Source organism: Eulemur rufifrons, chromosome 6, assembly GCF_041146395.1.
Source record: "Eulemur rufifrons isolate Redbay chromosome 6, OSU_ERuf_1, whole genome shotgun sequence".
In the NCBI taxonomy this organism is placed as follows: Eukaryota; Metazoa; Chordata; class Mammalia; order Primates; family Lemuridae; genus Eulemur; species Eulemur rufifrons.
Window position 1 is genome coordinate 59,958,080 of NC_090988.1, and position 16,489 is coordinate 59,974,568.

General features: G+C 45.3%; 1 protein-coding gene across 4 annotated transcripts in view; it reads right to left on the reverse strand.

The window, feature by feature from the left end:
* Positions 1-16,489, reverse strand: part of SCUBE2 (signal peptide, CUB domain and EGF like domain containing 2) — a 63,349-nt gene that overhangs the window by 38,120 nt on the left and 8,740 nt on the right. For all 4 annotated transcript variants that reach the window (XM_069469550.1, XM_069469548.1, XM_069469549.1 and 1 more), the window contains exons 3-7: positions 15,124-15,249; positions 9,602-9,736; positions 4,536-4,661; positions 2,190-2,306; positions 1,376-1,465 (exon numbers count right to left, since the gene is read on the reverse strand). In XM_069469550.1, the coding sequence (XP_069325651.1) occupies positions 1,376-1,465; positions 2,190-2,306; positions 4,536-4,661; positions 9,602-9,736; positions 15,124-15,249 (594 nt within the window). The remainder of the gene's footprint in view (positions 1-1,375; positions 1,466-2,189; positions 2,307-4,535; positions 4,662-9,601; positions 9,737-15,123; positions 15,250-16,489) is intronic.

Below are 16,489 nucleotides of genomic sequence, written 5' to 3' on the forward strand. Positions count from 1 at the left end.
TGTGTAAACTAACAAAAGACAAGATATAAGGTCCACCACACAGGAGAGTGGTGAAGGGAATTTTTAGGCTGATGGGGAAGGCCCAGAGGAGAGATACGCAGCCAGCCAAGAGGGTCAGGCCCTGCTATAGCAGGGTGGAAGTCTCTGAAAAGACCTTTTAAGGAAGCAAATTGAATTGATAAGTTACCTGCTGTATTTGAACACATTGAAAAGTGTTTTAGAGCTCTATCAGAAATTTGCAGAAGAATTGGTAAGAGGTACTTAGAAAACTAAACAAAGAAAATAAAATCATGACACATTACATGACTTGGGTGAATCATATTTATGTATTCATAGTTGCAATAATGTAAGCACATAATATTGATTTAAATTGTGATACAACTATATTAAGGACGTGGGAGAGAGGGTAGACGTGTATGTTGGGGAGGGGAGTAGTGAGAGTTAAAACCTGGTCTTCTGCAGCAGGAAGTCAAAAGCCACTATCCAAAACTGACACATCAAGAAATAACTGTATACACTTCATTTTTCAGAATCATGGGAGAGGAGGAGTTACAAGAAACAACTAGGAGAGCTGAAATGTTACCTGCTTGGTAACCAATGGCTGGTAACCAGTGATCTTACCTGACTATTAAAGCCAGAAGCTGTCAAAAGACGGATTTGTTTAGGTGGAGCCAACCTTTCTCCAGAAGAGTCATGTGCCCAAAGATCTGTCTGGCTCCCACCCCCACGGCCACCGCTCTGCTTCTCATGTCCAGCTCACCTGCCACACCGGCAGGCAGGCCTTCCCTCGTCCCACAGGCAAGTGCCACTCCTCTCCATTCATCTCTTCTACCATGAACACAGCTGAGTCAGAAATAGGAGACTCAGTGGACACAAAAACAGATCATCCACCATGCTGAGCGGCCGCCAGAGTCCTCTCTCACTCCAGCTACTTGGAAGGAAGAGAGCTGACACTCACCGACCACCCACTCAGTCCCAGGCACTGGACTCTCGGCACTTTTGCATATTATTATCTTAACTGAGCATCCTGTTAGCCCTAAGAGGTAGATTTTATTACATCCATTTTAAAGAAAGACCAAGAGATGAAGGCTCAGGGCAGTTTGCCACCTCTTACAGGAAGTCGGGACTGTGTTAGGACATTAACCCAATTATTTTGACAGCTTGGCTGGTGCACTTCCCACAGTACCAGGGATCTTGGGTGGTGATTAAGCAAGAGCAGTGGGTGAAGAACAGACACACATCCTGGCTTTGCAGGAGCTGCTCACTGGTCCAGCTGCTCTGAGGGCATGTGACCCCCAGGTTCAGGCCTGATGCAGAAAGTTGGGGAGAGAAGGGACAAGGGCAGTGGCCAGGGGAGGACAGTGGAGGTGCCTACCCATGAGCAGCCGCCGCTTCACCCGCTTATCCCCATCTGCCACAGACGTGGCATTGCTCTCTGTCATCTCCAGGGCAGTGTCCTCTCGCTCTATAAGAGAAGCAAAACAGCACAGTTCTCAGACGGAATGAGTCAAGTTATTTATCCCCTGCACAACCATTTCTGCTAAAATCCCAGACAGGAGAACAACGTAAGGTGTGTGTCTCTGTTCACTCAACAAAAATGTGTTTTAATAATGCTCTGTAGGAAACACAGCATGTTAAATGGTCACAGATCCTCAGTAAACATTAACTATGGAAAAGATTTTGGAAGTATATTGTACTCCAAAGAGACACTGGGGAATGCAAGCTTCAGATTCACTCTGGTACCCTTAGTCCAGGACAAAAAGAGCCTCGGGCTTGGAAACCTCTAAAACGGAGCTAGCAAAGGACACATATGAAGGGCAGGGCAGGTATCCGGCCGGAAATATGCAACCCTGGCTCCTGCTGGCTGTAAAGGTCGCTGCATCATCACTAACAGCTAGCTCTAGCTTCGTGCCTGGCCCCTTGGGATGTGTTGTCTCAGTCTCCAGAGCACCAGCTTCAGGAGCAGCCTAGTCCAGGAGAGGAGGAGCTTTCCAAGGTTGCCCGGGGAGAGAAGGACCTGCCCCCAGGCCTAGACCACTCCCACTGCAACATGTGAAGCAGCATGAGACCTGTTTGGGGGCAAAGGCACCAAAAACAGCCTGTGCCTGGTGCTAAACACCATTAACGGTTAGGGTTAGAGATAAGCAGTTTGGGGCAGACCCTCACCCAGTGTAGGGGTCACCACTCACCAAGGCAGCTCCTCCCATCTGCGTGCATCCTGTAGTGTGGATGGCAGCTACACTCTGGGCCACCAGCTGTATCTTCACAGGAGTGCTGGCACCCACCATTTCCATGGTTACAGGTCACTGAGAGCAAAATGAATCAATACACAAAGCACTGAGATTTCCACGACCAGGGCTATGATTGCTCCAGAGGAACTCTGATTTTCATTCTATATTTGAGTGCCTAGTACATGCCAGGCACTGTGCATAAAATATAACTCTGATTCAGACCCCGTCCATGTCTGTGTAAGCAGACAGTCACAATACAAATTGCAGAAATGCTGAAACACAGGTTTGAACAAAGTCATACAGGAAGATGGAGATGGGAGAGTCCAGGGAGATTTTTATTATTTAAGGGGAATTATACCAAGAGATTCTGAACTACTGCTTTTCTCTATCTAGAAGAGTTTGCCTATTAATACAGCTACACTGGGGCTTTGGGAAATGCTAAGGTACTTTATGTCTGGAATAAACAGACAACATTTAATTTGTACATATATGTTAGAATTTCTCTCATCAGATTCCATCTGGATTAGTTAGAAGGGAGGATGATCAGAGGAAATGATGACTCTGTACACAATTAATGTGACATTAACCAGTAATTATCAAGACTATGGATGAATGCATTGATGATAGGCCAAAAAAAAAAAAAAAAAAAACCCCAACTACAAAACTATTCATCAAACTATTAACAGTGGTTACCTCTGGCAAGGGAAACGGGAGGGGGAAACTACATGTTTTTTAATACACTTTGGAGTGTTTGAATTCTTACACAGGCCTTTGTAATTTTTCTAGTTTAAAGGAACTAATTACACATTTGTGATGTTCTGTGATTATAGCTACATAAAAATTGTATGTGCATACGAACAACTAAATTGGAATATGAAAAACTTGAAACAGCTGGTTATATGGTAGGATTCTGGATCTGGTTTTTTCTTTTTTAATTCTTCAAATGTTACAACAATATTATTTGAGCAATGACATCGTAAAAACATTTAAAATGTTTACAGACAAGCTTACAGGTGCTCTGTCTCCAGCAATCAGTCCCTGAAAGACTGTGACATGCAGAGTCTCACTCCACAGGTGAGTCTGGGAGGACCTGGGTCCTCCTTTTGAAGATCTGGAGACAGGATAAGTGGTCTGCGTTCTCCTCAGGCCACTGAAGCCCTCAGGGACAGCTTCACTTTGAGGGGCCCTTAGAACCTGTTGTTGGAGGGTAGTGGTGACACCAGCCCTGGGCTGGCAGCCTTTGGGGCTGCATTCTGCTTTGTGGTGGAGACATGGGGAAGAAGTCCTTCACTGGTCAAACTGTCCCCTCATCTCTTAACCACTAAGGTCTTCTCGCTGTAAACAACCATCCCTAGCAAACTGCAGGGGTCTTCTGTCCATGGCTTTGGGAAGAGTTCCTAACGGGACACTCTGAGTGTTTTCTCTGGCATTAGTAGCGTTTAGAACACCATTAATTGCCAGTTGTTTCTATTACCCACTGGAGTTTTGTTACTATAATCATGGCATGGCAGCTGTGTCTAGATCGTGTACACCACTCATTCGCCCATTCATTAACAAATGTGTATTGAGCACACCCTGTGGTGGGCATCAGGGGAGGACTGAGAGACAAGGTCCCTGACTTGGAGTGGCTCACAGTTGGGGGGACAGACACATGAATACACAGCTCCGTCCCAGAGCATCGTGCACTGTCACTGAGGAATAAACAAAGTGGTGGTGAGGGCGGTGCTTATAAGAATGAAATGGGATATGGCCCATCTTGCTACAAGCCTTTGCACATAATAAATGCTTCAAAAAAGGTAGCTATTATCTTTATCCTTGTCAGAAGTTAAGCGGGATGTTGAAGGTTGAGTGAGAGTTCCCCAAGCCAGGAAGGGAGGAGGACTTGGAAAAAGCTTGGAGGCATCAAAGAACATGGGCTGTTCTCCGAAAGGCTTAGTGCTTGGAGAAAGGAGGCAGATGAAGTTTACCAAGGACACAGGGGCCAGGCAGCAAAGAGCTGTGCTTGCCAGATGAAGAAATCTGATTTTATTCTTCGGGAACAGGGAGACCTGCCCCCCCAACATTCACACTCTGTATTCCTGAATTTCATTTCCTTATGATTAGTTCCTTTTAAAATATTATTCTTCCCTACAGGAGACTACCCTTCTGCAATGAACACGGACTTGGTGGGGGTCAGTGTCTCATGCCAGCTGCCTTCCCTGCTGCTGCTGCTGTGCTGTGTGGAGGTTTTTCTGATGCTGGGCCACAAGGCAGCCTCTGGGATATGACGGCTCCCATCACGGGTTTGCGCCCATCCATACTTACAGATGCAGTCTCTCTGGTTCTTGGCCAGCTCAAAACCAGGCCTGCACTCGCAGGCGACGCTCCCCCTTGGGGCCTCCTTACAGATGTGACTACAGCCGTGATCTTTATTCATGCAGCTCAGGCCCTCTGCAAAACAGCAGCATGCAACAGGTGACTAGGCTGGTTCAGAATCTTGAGCCCTAGGGGAGCTGCAAGGGACTGGGGGTGGGCCACAGACCTGCCCACCTGGGACTCTGTCAGCCCCACAGTTTAAAAGTATATGTCATTAAAATCATGCTAAGTCAATTAACAGAGATATGAAAAATTTCTTCTATCACCCAAGAGATATGATGTCTCAACTCTTCTAACGAGGCGGGAGCCCTCCCAATAAACCGGAGCTCTCTGCTGTGTGTGGGATCAGGGCCTGCTGATCCTAGGAGCTGGTACTCAGACCCATAATCTCCACCATATCTTTACCCGAATAAAGAATGATCAAGAATGCAAAGAGAAAAGGAGAATGCTCCTAAGAAAATTTACAGATAGAATGATAAAGATTCCTAACTTTTTCACATACTCTTGAAGATAACTTCCAAACAATTTCAACCCTCTTCTCCACCTCTACCAGATCCACACTTTGGAGGTGAGTGTGACTGCTACATTTTGGCATCATCATATGGACCACCTGTCCAGGGGTCTCTTATGTGACCATCCTCAGTTAGTCCCTTGGACCCTCCATCAGGAGGCTCAGAGCATAAGCCTCTCACAGATAGCGAGCGTGATACAACAACACAACAACAAAGCACAGAGCGAGAGAGAGACCTCATACATGTGGTTCCCTCTAGCTGCTGTATAATTCTTTTCAGGTATACTATAAATTTCTCTTAGGCCCAAGCTTATAGTAATGGTGGTGAGAAGAGGGATGGTTGGCTATGCTCCTGGACGGTTTAACATGCATCTAAATGATGGGGCACTACCAAGGCAAACATCCATGTGGTTTACCAGCATCTGCCGCATCTCAAAACCAATTCTCTGAGACTTTGCTGGCTACGCTCACACCCCAAAGTGTTTTCAAGATCTGCTCAGTTTACAGTGCATTAGTAAGTACCTGTTCTTTTTTTTTTTTTTTTCCTGAGACAGAGTCTCACTTTGTTGTCCAGGCTAGAGTGAGTGCCGTGGCATCAGCCTAGCTCACAGCAACCTCAAACTCCTGAGCTCAAGGGATCCTCCTGTCTCAGCCTCCCGAGTAGTTGGGACTACAGGCATGCACCACCATGCCCGGCTAATTTTTTCTATATATATTTTTAACTGTCCATATAATTTCTTTCTATTTTTAGTAGAGATGGGGTCTCGCTCTTGCTCAGGCTGGTCTCGAACTCCTGAGCTCAAACAATCCGCCCACCTCGGCCTCCCAGAGTGCTAGGATTACAGGCGTGAGCCACCGCGCCCGGCCCCAGTACCTGTTCATATGTTGCTTCTTTGCATTTGTGCAAAGCAACTCTACAACATCTCTGAGAGTAGGGGCTTTGTTTTCATTGGCTCTCTACTAACAAGACACTTTCTAATACTAGAAATAGCACTGTTTTAAGCATGCATGCAAACAGGTTTTATTCACCTTCTCTAGGGTGCAACACTATCTGTATTGTGCTCCTAAAGCCTTAGCCAATAGGTTCTAGTGAAGTCAAAAGTCCCTCTCCGACTCTCACCACAGAGCCATCAAAACTGTGCTTAACTGGACCAATTGTTTTAATACAAACAGGTGCCATTTCTATTCTAAAAGACAGTGCAATAGTTAATACATCCCATGCTCTCTGGAGTCTCTCTTAAAACCATCTTGTTTTTTTATCTGACAGTTATGAGCTGTTTGCACTCTAGCGCTCAATCTGCTGGATGTTGCCGGGATTCCTTCACCCATGCCAAGAACTGCTGCCAATTAACACGGAAAGAGACTTGTGCCGGATTGATGGAAAGCTTTCTCTTGCCCTGGCTGATAATTTCTGACGGTGTTATTTGCTCTCCAGTACTGAGATAGCATGAGAGGTAAGAGCTACCTCTAGAAGCAGTATCCTGTCCTCCCGAGAAGGCCTAGCAAGCACTGTGTTTGTCCTTGGGTCAGCAGACATTTGAAATAACTAGCACTCGGGGGTTCAATATAATAGTGCCCACAAAAATGTGGCAATAACACCTGGGAAGTACACTCCCCAAACAGGTCAGCTTCTTCTTCTTCACTTTGTTTACAAGTCTGTTAAGACATTTGCAAAGTGACATTTGCTGCCTCAGAGCAATTCATTTACACAAGAAACACTTTGTAAGAACAACCATGTGCCAGATGCCATTGTGATATTCAGAGAAGTTGCTGCCTGGTGTCATCTCATATCAAGCTAGACCTGAAGTTATCAGGAGGTAACAGGGGCTTAAATGGCACTGGAAATGCTGATGGCTTTTCAAGAGGTGACCCCAAAGCTCTTCATAGTACCCTGACTCAAAACAAGACCATTGCTTGGAGCCACAGATGCATCTGGTCCAAACTGGGTGGCCCAGCACTGGTCCTAGCTCTCCCCAAAACTGGCTTGGAAGTCATGTCCAGGACTGTTAGTTCACCAGAAACAGCTCAAAACACTGGAAACGCCCCATTCTGGTGCTCCCTAGGCTCAGGGATCCACTGAAGAATATTTTTGGAAATGAAATAAAAATATGCCTTGTGAACTGGGAGGGAAACATTACATAAAGTGGGAAACAGGTTCTGCTCAGAGTACAGCCTCTTCCTCACCACCCTGACACCTTCCACACTGCCCTGAAAAGGCGGCAGTCCACCATCCAAACATTCTCAGAGCAGACAAAATGAAAGAGAAAAGCTCATTTTGAGAGCCTGAGCACCCATGAATAGAAACAAAGGCAAGCTGGGGGTGATGTTTCTCTCCAGCCTACCCTCATTATATGGGTGAAAACACACAGTCTCTTTATCAGAGCTTTGGGGTCTCCAAGGATAGAAAAAAATCAATAGGTTGAGCTTTCCTTCAGAATCAACTGTTATGATCCCCTCTATTAAAAAACATTTAGTAAATAACTACTAAAAACAATAACAGCAGCACTAGAAAAATACTAGCTTGCAGTGTTACCGTCTTTTAATCATTTTTAAGGTCTCTACTGTGGGTTTTAAAGTCTATTTTAGTACAGTTTCTAAGGGTTTAATATGCACATCAGGGAAGAAATCCTACAAGAAAACTGTTTACAGGCTGTTCTACTTGAAGAATTAAAGCCCTAGGAGGGAAAGGTTCTCCATTACAAATTGCTATAACCTGTTGGCTCACACTGCCATGAATTTGCCAAGCAATCAGTTGAAATGCAACAGAAAATCACACAGAGCACTTCCAGACCACGACTCCAACTCTTGGATTTTGGTTTTAGTTCCAGACAAATATGTTCGTTTTTAATACTCTTCAGGGGATCCAAGAATGTCTGAATTGCAGAAAATTTGGAAAACAGTTTGCAGAAAGAACCTGCATTTGTATTTGCTTCTGTTACGAGGAGCCTGTGTCTCTAATCAGTCTGGGAAGCTTGCAGGAGGGGACAGAGGGGCCGAGCCAGGGCTCTGGAGGTGCAAGGATAAGAGGTGATCTCAATTGCCACGTGCTGCTTTGTGAGGGAGTGGAATCCACACTGGGGGTGTTCAAGCAAGGGGTTCACCTACAGGTTCAACCCCTCCCCATCAGCCACCTGAAGAGAAAGCCAGAGTGACTGCCCAGGAAGCAGCTTTGAGCAACCAAAAGGGGAGAAGCCTTTGTGCCTCTGACATCTTCATTCATTCCTACCTCGGGCTCTGCCCGTGTTGGACAAGACTGCAGTACACACCAAAGAGACCAGAGACCCTGGCAGGAAAATGAAACCCAACTGCTGCTCCATCAAGGGCCTGGCATGAGATACGAAATCCACCTGATTAGACCCAGCGTGTGTGACTCCCCTGCCCCAAACACTGACAATGAACAGACTATAGGTGATGGCCATCAAAGCCATCGGCTCCTGGGGGGGTTTCTAACAATTTTTCTTAGTACTCAAACAGGTATTCTAGTAAGGTATATGGTATGAGCCATCATCCTTGAAAAATGAGACAAAAATCATGTTCCATGAAGAAACCCTTGAAAAGTCACTAAAACCATGATTAAAACAATAAATCTGCAAATATGTGATTAAATAGTAGTGGAACTTAAAATGACTTCATTCTTAAGTTATGGGAATGAATGAGCAACATGTGACAAAAGGAGCTAATAGTCTAATATTTAGGGCATTTCCCCTAAAAGCACACAGATGCAATCCCAAGAGAAATATAATCACCAAAATGTGGCTCTTTGGCTTAAAAGTGAGCAGAGCAGAATTAAAAGGATGACATTCAGTTAAAAATAACTAATTGGCCACATGTACTTAATACCTCTCCCTCCCAAGAATCCACTAATATAACAGAGGATTTTTAAAAAGGTCTAAACTCACAGTAAAGAAAATGAAAGGAAGGCCATCAGAAGAGAACAATTTTCTGCACATTTATGGAGGAAAGGTAAATGGTGACATGGGTGAAAGGAACCACAGCACAGAGAGCCCAAGTCCAGGGAGGGAGCCCTTCTGCCCCTTGGAGTTCAAAAATGCAAAACAGGAAAGGGCCAGATCTAGCCTGGGGCTGAAAGCAGGGCAATTCGCTGAAGTTCACCGTGGGAAGGATCCAGTCTCCTCCCCACCCACCCAGAGCAAGGAGCACGCTCACACCGGTGTTGTGGCTTTCAGTACTTTTTTGAAGAACTTGGCAACTCATCCATTACATTGCTCCTGAGACACCTAGTCGTGTTTGAAATGTACTCTATTTAAAGATTAGAATCAGAGAATGTGAGAGTTTGGAAGGACCTCAGAGCTCACCCAGTCCAGTGCACTTATTTTGCCAAGGGAGGACGTTGAAGTTAAAAAAAAACTTGCCCACAGTTATCCAGCAGCAGAGTCTGGGCCTGTCCTCAGGCCTCCAGCTGCTTCTCTAAAGTCACTGTGTGTGTGCAAGGGTGGGTCTCAGATGTCTCACTCTGCCCCCGCCCACAGCAGGACAGAGGTACCTTCTGAGCGGTGAATGCACGTGTGCTGATTGTCACTCAGGAAAAATCCCTCCTTGCAGCGGCACTCGTAGCTCCCCATGGCATTGACACAGGTGTGCTGGCAGCCGCCATTGTTCTCCAGGCACTCGTCCACATCTGGAGGGAGAGAGGGATTAGGCTTTGCTTTGGTGACTGTTTCAAACACCCCACCCAGCCCAACAGCTCAGGGGCTCCTGCTAGGCAGAGATGAGGTCCCTCTTCCGGTCCCTGCATCACAGAAGCTCTTGCAATCCACAGTGAGGCCCACAGACAATTAACGCAGCACTTAGGGGTCTGGGGCTCACTTGGCCACGCCCACCACACAGACACAAGATAAATCAGTTCAGTAAATATTTATTGAACACCTTCTTTTCTCCTCTAGCACAGTGCTAGAGGAGACCGTAAAACACAGATGCGGAAGATAAAATTCCTTCCCTCTAGGAGTGTACCCTTCAGTAAGAGATGAATATACAAATGATTCTGAGAGAAAGTAAAAGCTGGTACAAAAAAAGGGAGGTCACATCTGGTTGTGGGGTACCAGGATGGGTTTTATGGAAAAGCTGATGAAAGATGAGCCCTTAGGATTAAAGGACTGTAGGTAGAAGAGAGAGCACGAAGGCCGGGAAGCATGGAGCACATTCAGATACTGGTGAGTCATCCAGTTTGGCAGGAGCACAGGGCACAGGGAGGGAAGTTACAGGAGAGACAGCTGGGAAGATCGATCGGGGTCACACTGCAGAATCTTGAATACCAGGCAAAGAAGTTCCTGCTTAATTTGGGAAGCAGCTGGGAACCACTGGAGCAGAAGAGACATAGTCAGGCCTTCACTTTGGGAAAGATAAGCAGCAGCTGAGGGCAGGACACAGGGAAGAGGGAGAATGGAAATCCTGGGATACAGCTTCACACATGTACCTGAAACAGCCACAGCTAGTGCTAGTGCAGGACGGAGCAGGGGCTGGTGGCCGGGATGCTGGGAAGCAAGGCACAGAAGAAGACCGGGGGTGGCCAAGGTGCTGCAGGGCCGGGAGCATATGGGCTGTGGGGTGGGGCATCGTTAGAGGACACCAAGGCCTTACTGGAAAAGAAACATGGGAAGACCAGTGCTGGGCACAGAAATGGGAACGGAGACATGGTTCCCCCTCATCCCCCTATAAGACAGGGAGGTGATGTGTCTGAAATGCTGGAATTCAGGGCTAGGTCCAGCAGGTAGTACGAAACCTGAATTTGGTTGGAAGAGAATCTGGTGTTGTATGCACAGCTTTGAAAACCATTTACTTGTAGTTGCCTGATAAAGTGGTGGATGTTGATGAGAGCCAAAGGCAGGAGTGCAGGACGGGAGAGAAAGGGAGCAGAAAAGAGAAAGCCAGAGGTAGAATTTTGGATAATGCTGGGGCGGGGAGGAGGTGGAAGAGACAGCAGGAGTCCCAGGAGCCTCTGGAAGGGAGCCTTCAGAAAGGCAGGGAGGGAGAATCTTTAGGGGGCCTTCCTCCCCCTACATCTGTAATACCCTGTGCACAGCTGTATTAACACACTTACTGAATTGTATTCTCAAAATCCTTTACTTTTCCATCTCCACTAGATTGCAAACTCCTTGAGGACAGAGACTTTTTGTTTTGATTAGCACAGCCCTGGAATATAGCAGGTGCTCATTAACTGTTCAATGCACGAACAAACAAGCAGGTGAGCGCAGCATCACCTGACCCAAAGAAGAGAAACTTCAAGGAAAGTTTCAGACAACAAAGGCTCCTGGAGAAGGCCAATACAAAAGCAATTTATTTTCTCCAGCCTAATTTCTCACGTGCCTATCACTAGCTCCTGGGCGTGTCTGTAATAAGAAAACCCACATTTAAATATCTGTTATCTGGTTTCAAGCTTCAGATCTTACAGTCATCTGTCCTCCCACACTCCCAAACAGATGCCTGACTAAACTGATGGGACTCGAGCCATCCCCTAAAGCCTAACAAACTTGCCCTTGTCTGTGCCAAAGGGTGAAGGAGGCACATCCCAGAGGATAGGCCGTGCTGAAACACACCTGGCCTGGCTGTTCCACAGCGAGCTGGAGAGGTCTGTTTCCCTGAACACCAAATCCTGGATTGGCTGTGGGCTAAGGCGTGTTCCCGTCTAGGCTGCCACACCCCCATCCCACATTTAACCCACTATTTCTTTTCTCCAAAGCAATCAGAAATGTGTCGTTTAGCTGGGTGATGTACTCTGATTGGATAAATACAAAAGTGTGTGTGTTCATGCACACAAATTCTATCACTAGGCTGGTGAGCTTCTCCAGACTGAAAAACAGTGAGTGGTTCCCAACCCTGGTTACATGTTAGAACCCTGATGCCTGGGTGCGGCCTCCAGAGATACTGATGTAACCAGCCTGGGATGAAGCCAAGGCTTCTCAGGTGATTCTAATGTGTGACCAAGGCTGAGAACCACTGCTACAAAGCTGAACAGCTATGCCGAGCTCTCAGATACTCTATAAATAGAAACTAAGTGCAGATGGGGTGAGCTGCGTGGAAGAGCTGCCTTTCGTTTTTGAGGCTTGGCGGCACCCAGGATCTTGGAGCACTCCGGGTTTAATGCCAGAGCTAAGTGGTGTTTGTCCTCTGGGTATCCCCGCTAATATATTTGTGGCCAATGTGTGGTCAGGGGGTGGAGGAGAGGTGAAGGGTCACCTCAGATTATTCGGGAAACTGCCACTCCTGAAAGGTTTTGGCTCTGAGCTTCTTGCCACAAAGAGCTTCAGTCCTTTCAAGTCTGAATGGCAGAGAAATCTCTGTGTGTGCTGGCCCTGTTCTTCCAAAAGTACTTTATTTTCTCATGCCTTCATTTAAAGGAATCCCTCCGCACTTCAGAAATCCTCAGTGGATGCTCAGGGTCTCTCTGCAAGCTAGATCCTTGCTGCCTAGTTCACAAGGACCCCGAGGAGGGGAAGTGGAGACACTCTGCTGAGATAGCTGGGTTGTTGGCTAAGACAAGGAACAATCTGGGCTCTGGATTTCCGAGCCTGTACTCAGAACCACCCCACCCAACCCTGGCCAGGTCCTCAACCCCTGGATGGTTCAGCTTGTTGCCCTTAGGAAGCTCACGCTTTCCCCAAGGCTATGGATTAGAGCACCACAGTCATGACCATCAGTTGACCATCACACACCAATCCTCAAAATGCCACTGTTGACACATCAGAGAGAACTCTCTCTCTGAAAATGGTTAACACAAACAAACAAAAAAGTCTGGACTATACTGTATGCTTCCCAAAAAATTATACTTTTTTGAGTTTTTAATTAATTTTAGTTTATTCCTGCTCTCAGGATTGTCTCTCAAAAGTGTCTTTTTGTGTTACTGACTGCCTAGAAAGTCTGCAGAAAGGTCATTGACCCCCCAGCCTTCAATCAAGTCTTACCGACAGGCTGGGGCAGTGGCTCACGCCCGTAATCCTGGCACTCTGGGAGGCCGAGGCAGGCGGATCGTTTGAGCTCAGGAGTTGGAGACCAGCCTGAGCAAGAGCGAGACCTTGTCTCTACTAAAAAATAGAAATTAGCTGGGCAACTAAAAAAATATATATATAGAAAAAATTAGCTGGGCATGGTGGCACATGCCTGTAGTCCCAGCTACTTGGGAGGCTGAGGCAGGAGGATTGCTTGAGCCCAGGAGTTTGAGATTACTGTGAGCTAGGCTGATGCCATGGCACTCTAGCCCAAGCAACAGAGTGAGACTCTGTCTCAAAAAAAAAAAAAGAAAAAAAGTCTTACTGACAACTGCAGGCTTGAAAGGCCAAGCGGTCTGCACACCAAAGCCTGATTCCTCACACAGGGCATAGACAGGAACAAACAGTCTATGAGGTTGGAGCTCCAGGTGACACTGAAGCGGGACAAAGATCATATGAGGGTTGGGTCTCAAATGGAACTACTCCCCTCTCCAACTCCAGAGTCACAACACTCAAAACACAAGTTCTACCTGTACTTTTTCTAATGCCTTTTATGCTGATCTCAAAGCATTTGATCAGGTGGCCATTGTTACTGCACCGTAAGGGGGCATAGCTGCCCCCACAGAGCTAGAGCCCGGCTCAAGCTGCTCCTTAGTTGGCCGACTAGACATCAGTAAGTCAACCATATGAAAGGTCAGCAGTATCAAAGGACCCCTGATGCCATGTGTCTCCCCTGATGTCCTCCTGTTCAACTGATAACACCAGCCTTGTAAAGTAAACCATAAATACCTACCTGCCAGGTGTGCTGTATTCTCTAAGACTATCCAACACTCAGCCCCATCCAATTGCTTGCTGTTTCTAAGTTCTATTTTTTTCCTGGCATAAGGAATCAATATAAACAACACTCTTTACAGTCCCTAACTCAGGGAATGAAACAGATGTTTCTGTTTTGTGGAATACTAGAAGGATGTTCAGGGAAGTTTTCTGCTTTTTTTTTTTTGAGGCAGAGTCCCGCTCTGTCACCCTGGCTAGAGTGCCATGATATCAGCCTAGCTCACAGCAACCTCAAACTCCTGGGCTCAAGCAATCCTTCTGCCTCAGCCTCCCAAGTTGCTGGGACTACAGGCATGCGCCACCATGCCTGGCTAATTTTTTCTGTATATTTTTAGTTGTCCAGCTAATTTCTTTCTATTTTTTAGTAGAGAGGGGGTCTCGCTCTTGCTCAGGCTGGTTTCGAACTCCTGAGCTCAAACGATCCGCCCACCTCGGCCTCCCAGAGTGGTAGGATTACAGGCATGAGCCACCGCGCCTGGCCGAACATTTCTGTTTGATTTTCTTTCTCTTTCAAGAAAAAAGAGGGAGGTCTATCTGGCTATGACCCAAGCACACATTTGGAGTCTTCAAGACAAGGGGTTTTACCTATTCCAGAATAGAGACACAGCATTAAATAAATGGTTATAAGTCAGGACCTTGCAACTCAAGACAAATGATTTTAAAAGTGGCAAGTCAATACTAGAAAATCAATAAATAGTAATGACCATGTCCATCCATCTCCTTGAACTAACGCAAAATTTATATTATGATTAGACACATAAAAACTAAAACACACTGGCCGGGCATGGTGGCTCACACCTGTAATCCTAGCACTCTGGGAGGCCAAGGCAGGAGGATTGCTTAGGTCAGGAGTTTGAGAACAGCCTGAGCAAGAGTGAGACCCTGTTTCTACTAAAACAGAAAAATTACCTGGGCATGGTGGTTGAGGGAGGCTGAGGCAGGAGGATTGTTTGAGCCCAGGAGTTTGAGGTTGCTGTGAGCTAGGCTGACCCCATGACCCCATGGCACTCAAGCTCAGATGACAGAGCCAGACTCCATCTCAAAAAAAAAAAAACAAAAAAAAAACAAAAAAAAAAAACTAAAATACTTTACCTGATTTTCTATCAGGGAGTCTGATTTCCAAGGGGCCAGAAAACACAAGTCTCTGATCCTCTTTTGTCTTCATAAATTTTCACCAAAGGAAAGAAAAGGAGTGGGGAGCCTGGAGGGTAGGTAAATGAGAATTGCCATTTCCAAATGTTTTCCTTACCAAGACAATTATGACCATCTTGAGCCAACATGAAGCCATCAAAACAAGTGCAACGATAATTGCCTGGAATATTCAAACAGTCATGGACACAGCCTCCATTGAGTTCATTTTCACATTCATCAATATCTGAGGAATAAAACAAAAGTAAACCAGACAAAGGCTATTTGTGGAGACATGCGCATTTACCTTTTACCCAGCCATCCCACTTCTAGGAATCAACCCTGAAGTTAAATCTGCAACAATAGGAAAACAAATATGCACAAGGTTATTCACTGCAGCATTTTTGCCCATACCTATAAGAATAGTTTAGTAAATTATGATACCACTACTCCAGGGAGCACTATTCAGCTGTAAAAAAAAGTGACAAAGATCTCTAAGAGCTGATTTGGAGTGATTTCTAGGATATACTATTAAATGAAAAAAATCAAGAGTATCTGTAGCATATTATCTTCACATAAGAAATACGGAAATATAAAAACACAAAATTTCAGCACACATTTTGCAGAACTTGACACAGTTATCCTAAAATTTACATGGAAATACAAAAGACTCAGAAGAGCCAAAACAACTTTGAAAAAGGAGAACAAACTTGGAGGACTTTAACTACAACTTTAAGGTACAGTTACCAAGACAGTGTGGTATGGGCATGAAGACAGACATATAGATCAATGGAACAGAATTGAGAGTCCAGAAATAAACCCTTATATTTATTATGGTAACTTTATTTTAAACAAAAATGCTAAGGTGATTCTTTGGGATAAATGTTAGCCTTTTCAACAAATGGTGCTACGATAATTGAATATCCATATGCAGAAAAGATGACTTTAGCCCCTTACTTCAGACACAAAAATCAACTCTAATGGATCAGAGACCTAAATGTAAGAGCTAACACTGTAAAGCTTTTCAGAGAAAATATATGAGAAAAGTCTTTAAGATTTGGATTAGGTAAAGATTTTTTTGACATAATACCAAATACACCATCCATAAATTTATAAGGACTGACAAAGAACACTCATGACTCAGTAAGATAAACAACCCAATTTTAAAATGGGCAAAAGAGTTGACATTTCACCGAAGATGATATGCAAATGGATAACAAACACATGAAAAAATGCTCAACATCATTAGCTATCAGGGAAATGTAAATTAAAACCACAATGAGATATCATTTCACATTTGCTAGAATGGTTATGATAAAAAAGACAGATAATAACAACTGTTGGCAAGGATGTGGAGAAATGGGAACCTTCGTACATTGCTGATGGGAACATAAAATGGCATAGCCACTTTGGAAAATAGTTTAGCAGTTTCTTTTTTTTTAAGTGTACAGTTTGGTATGATTAAATCATTCATAATGTTTTACGCA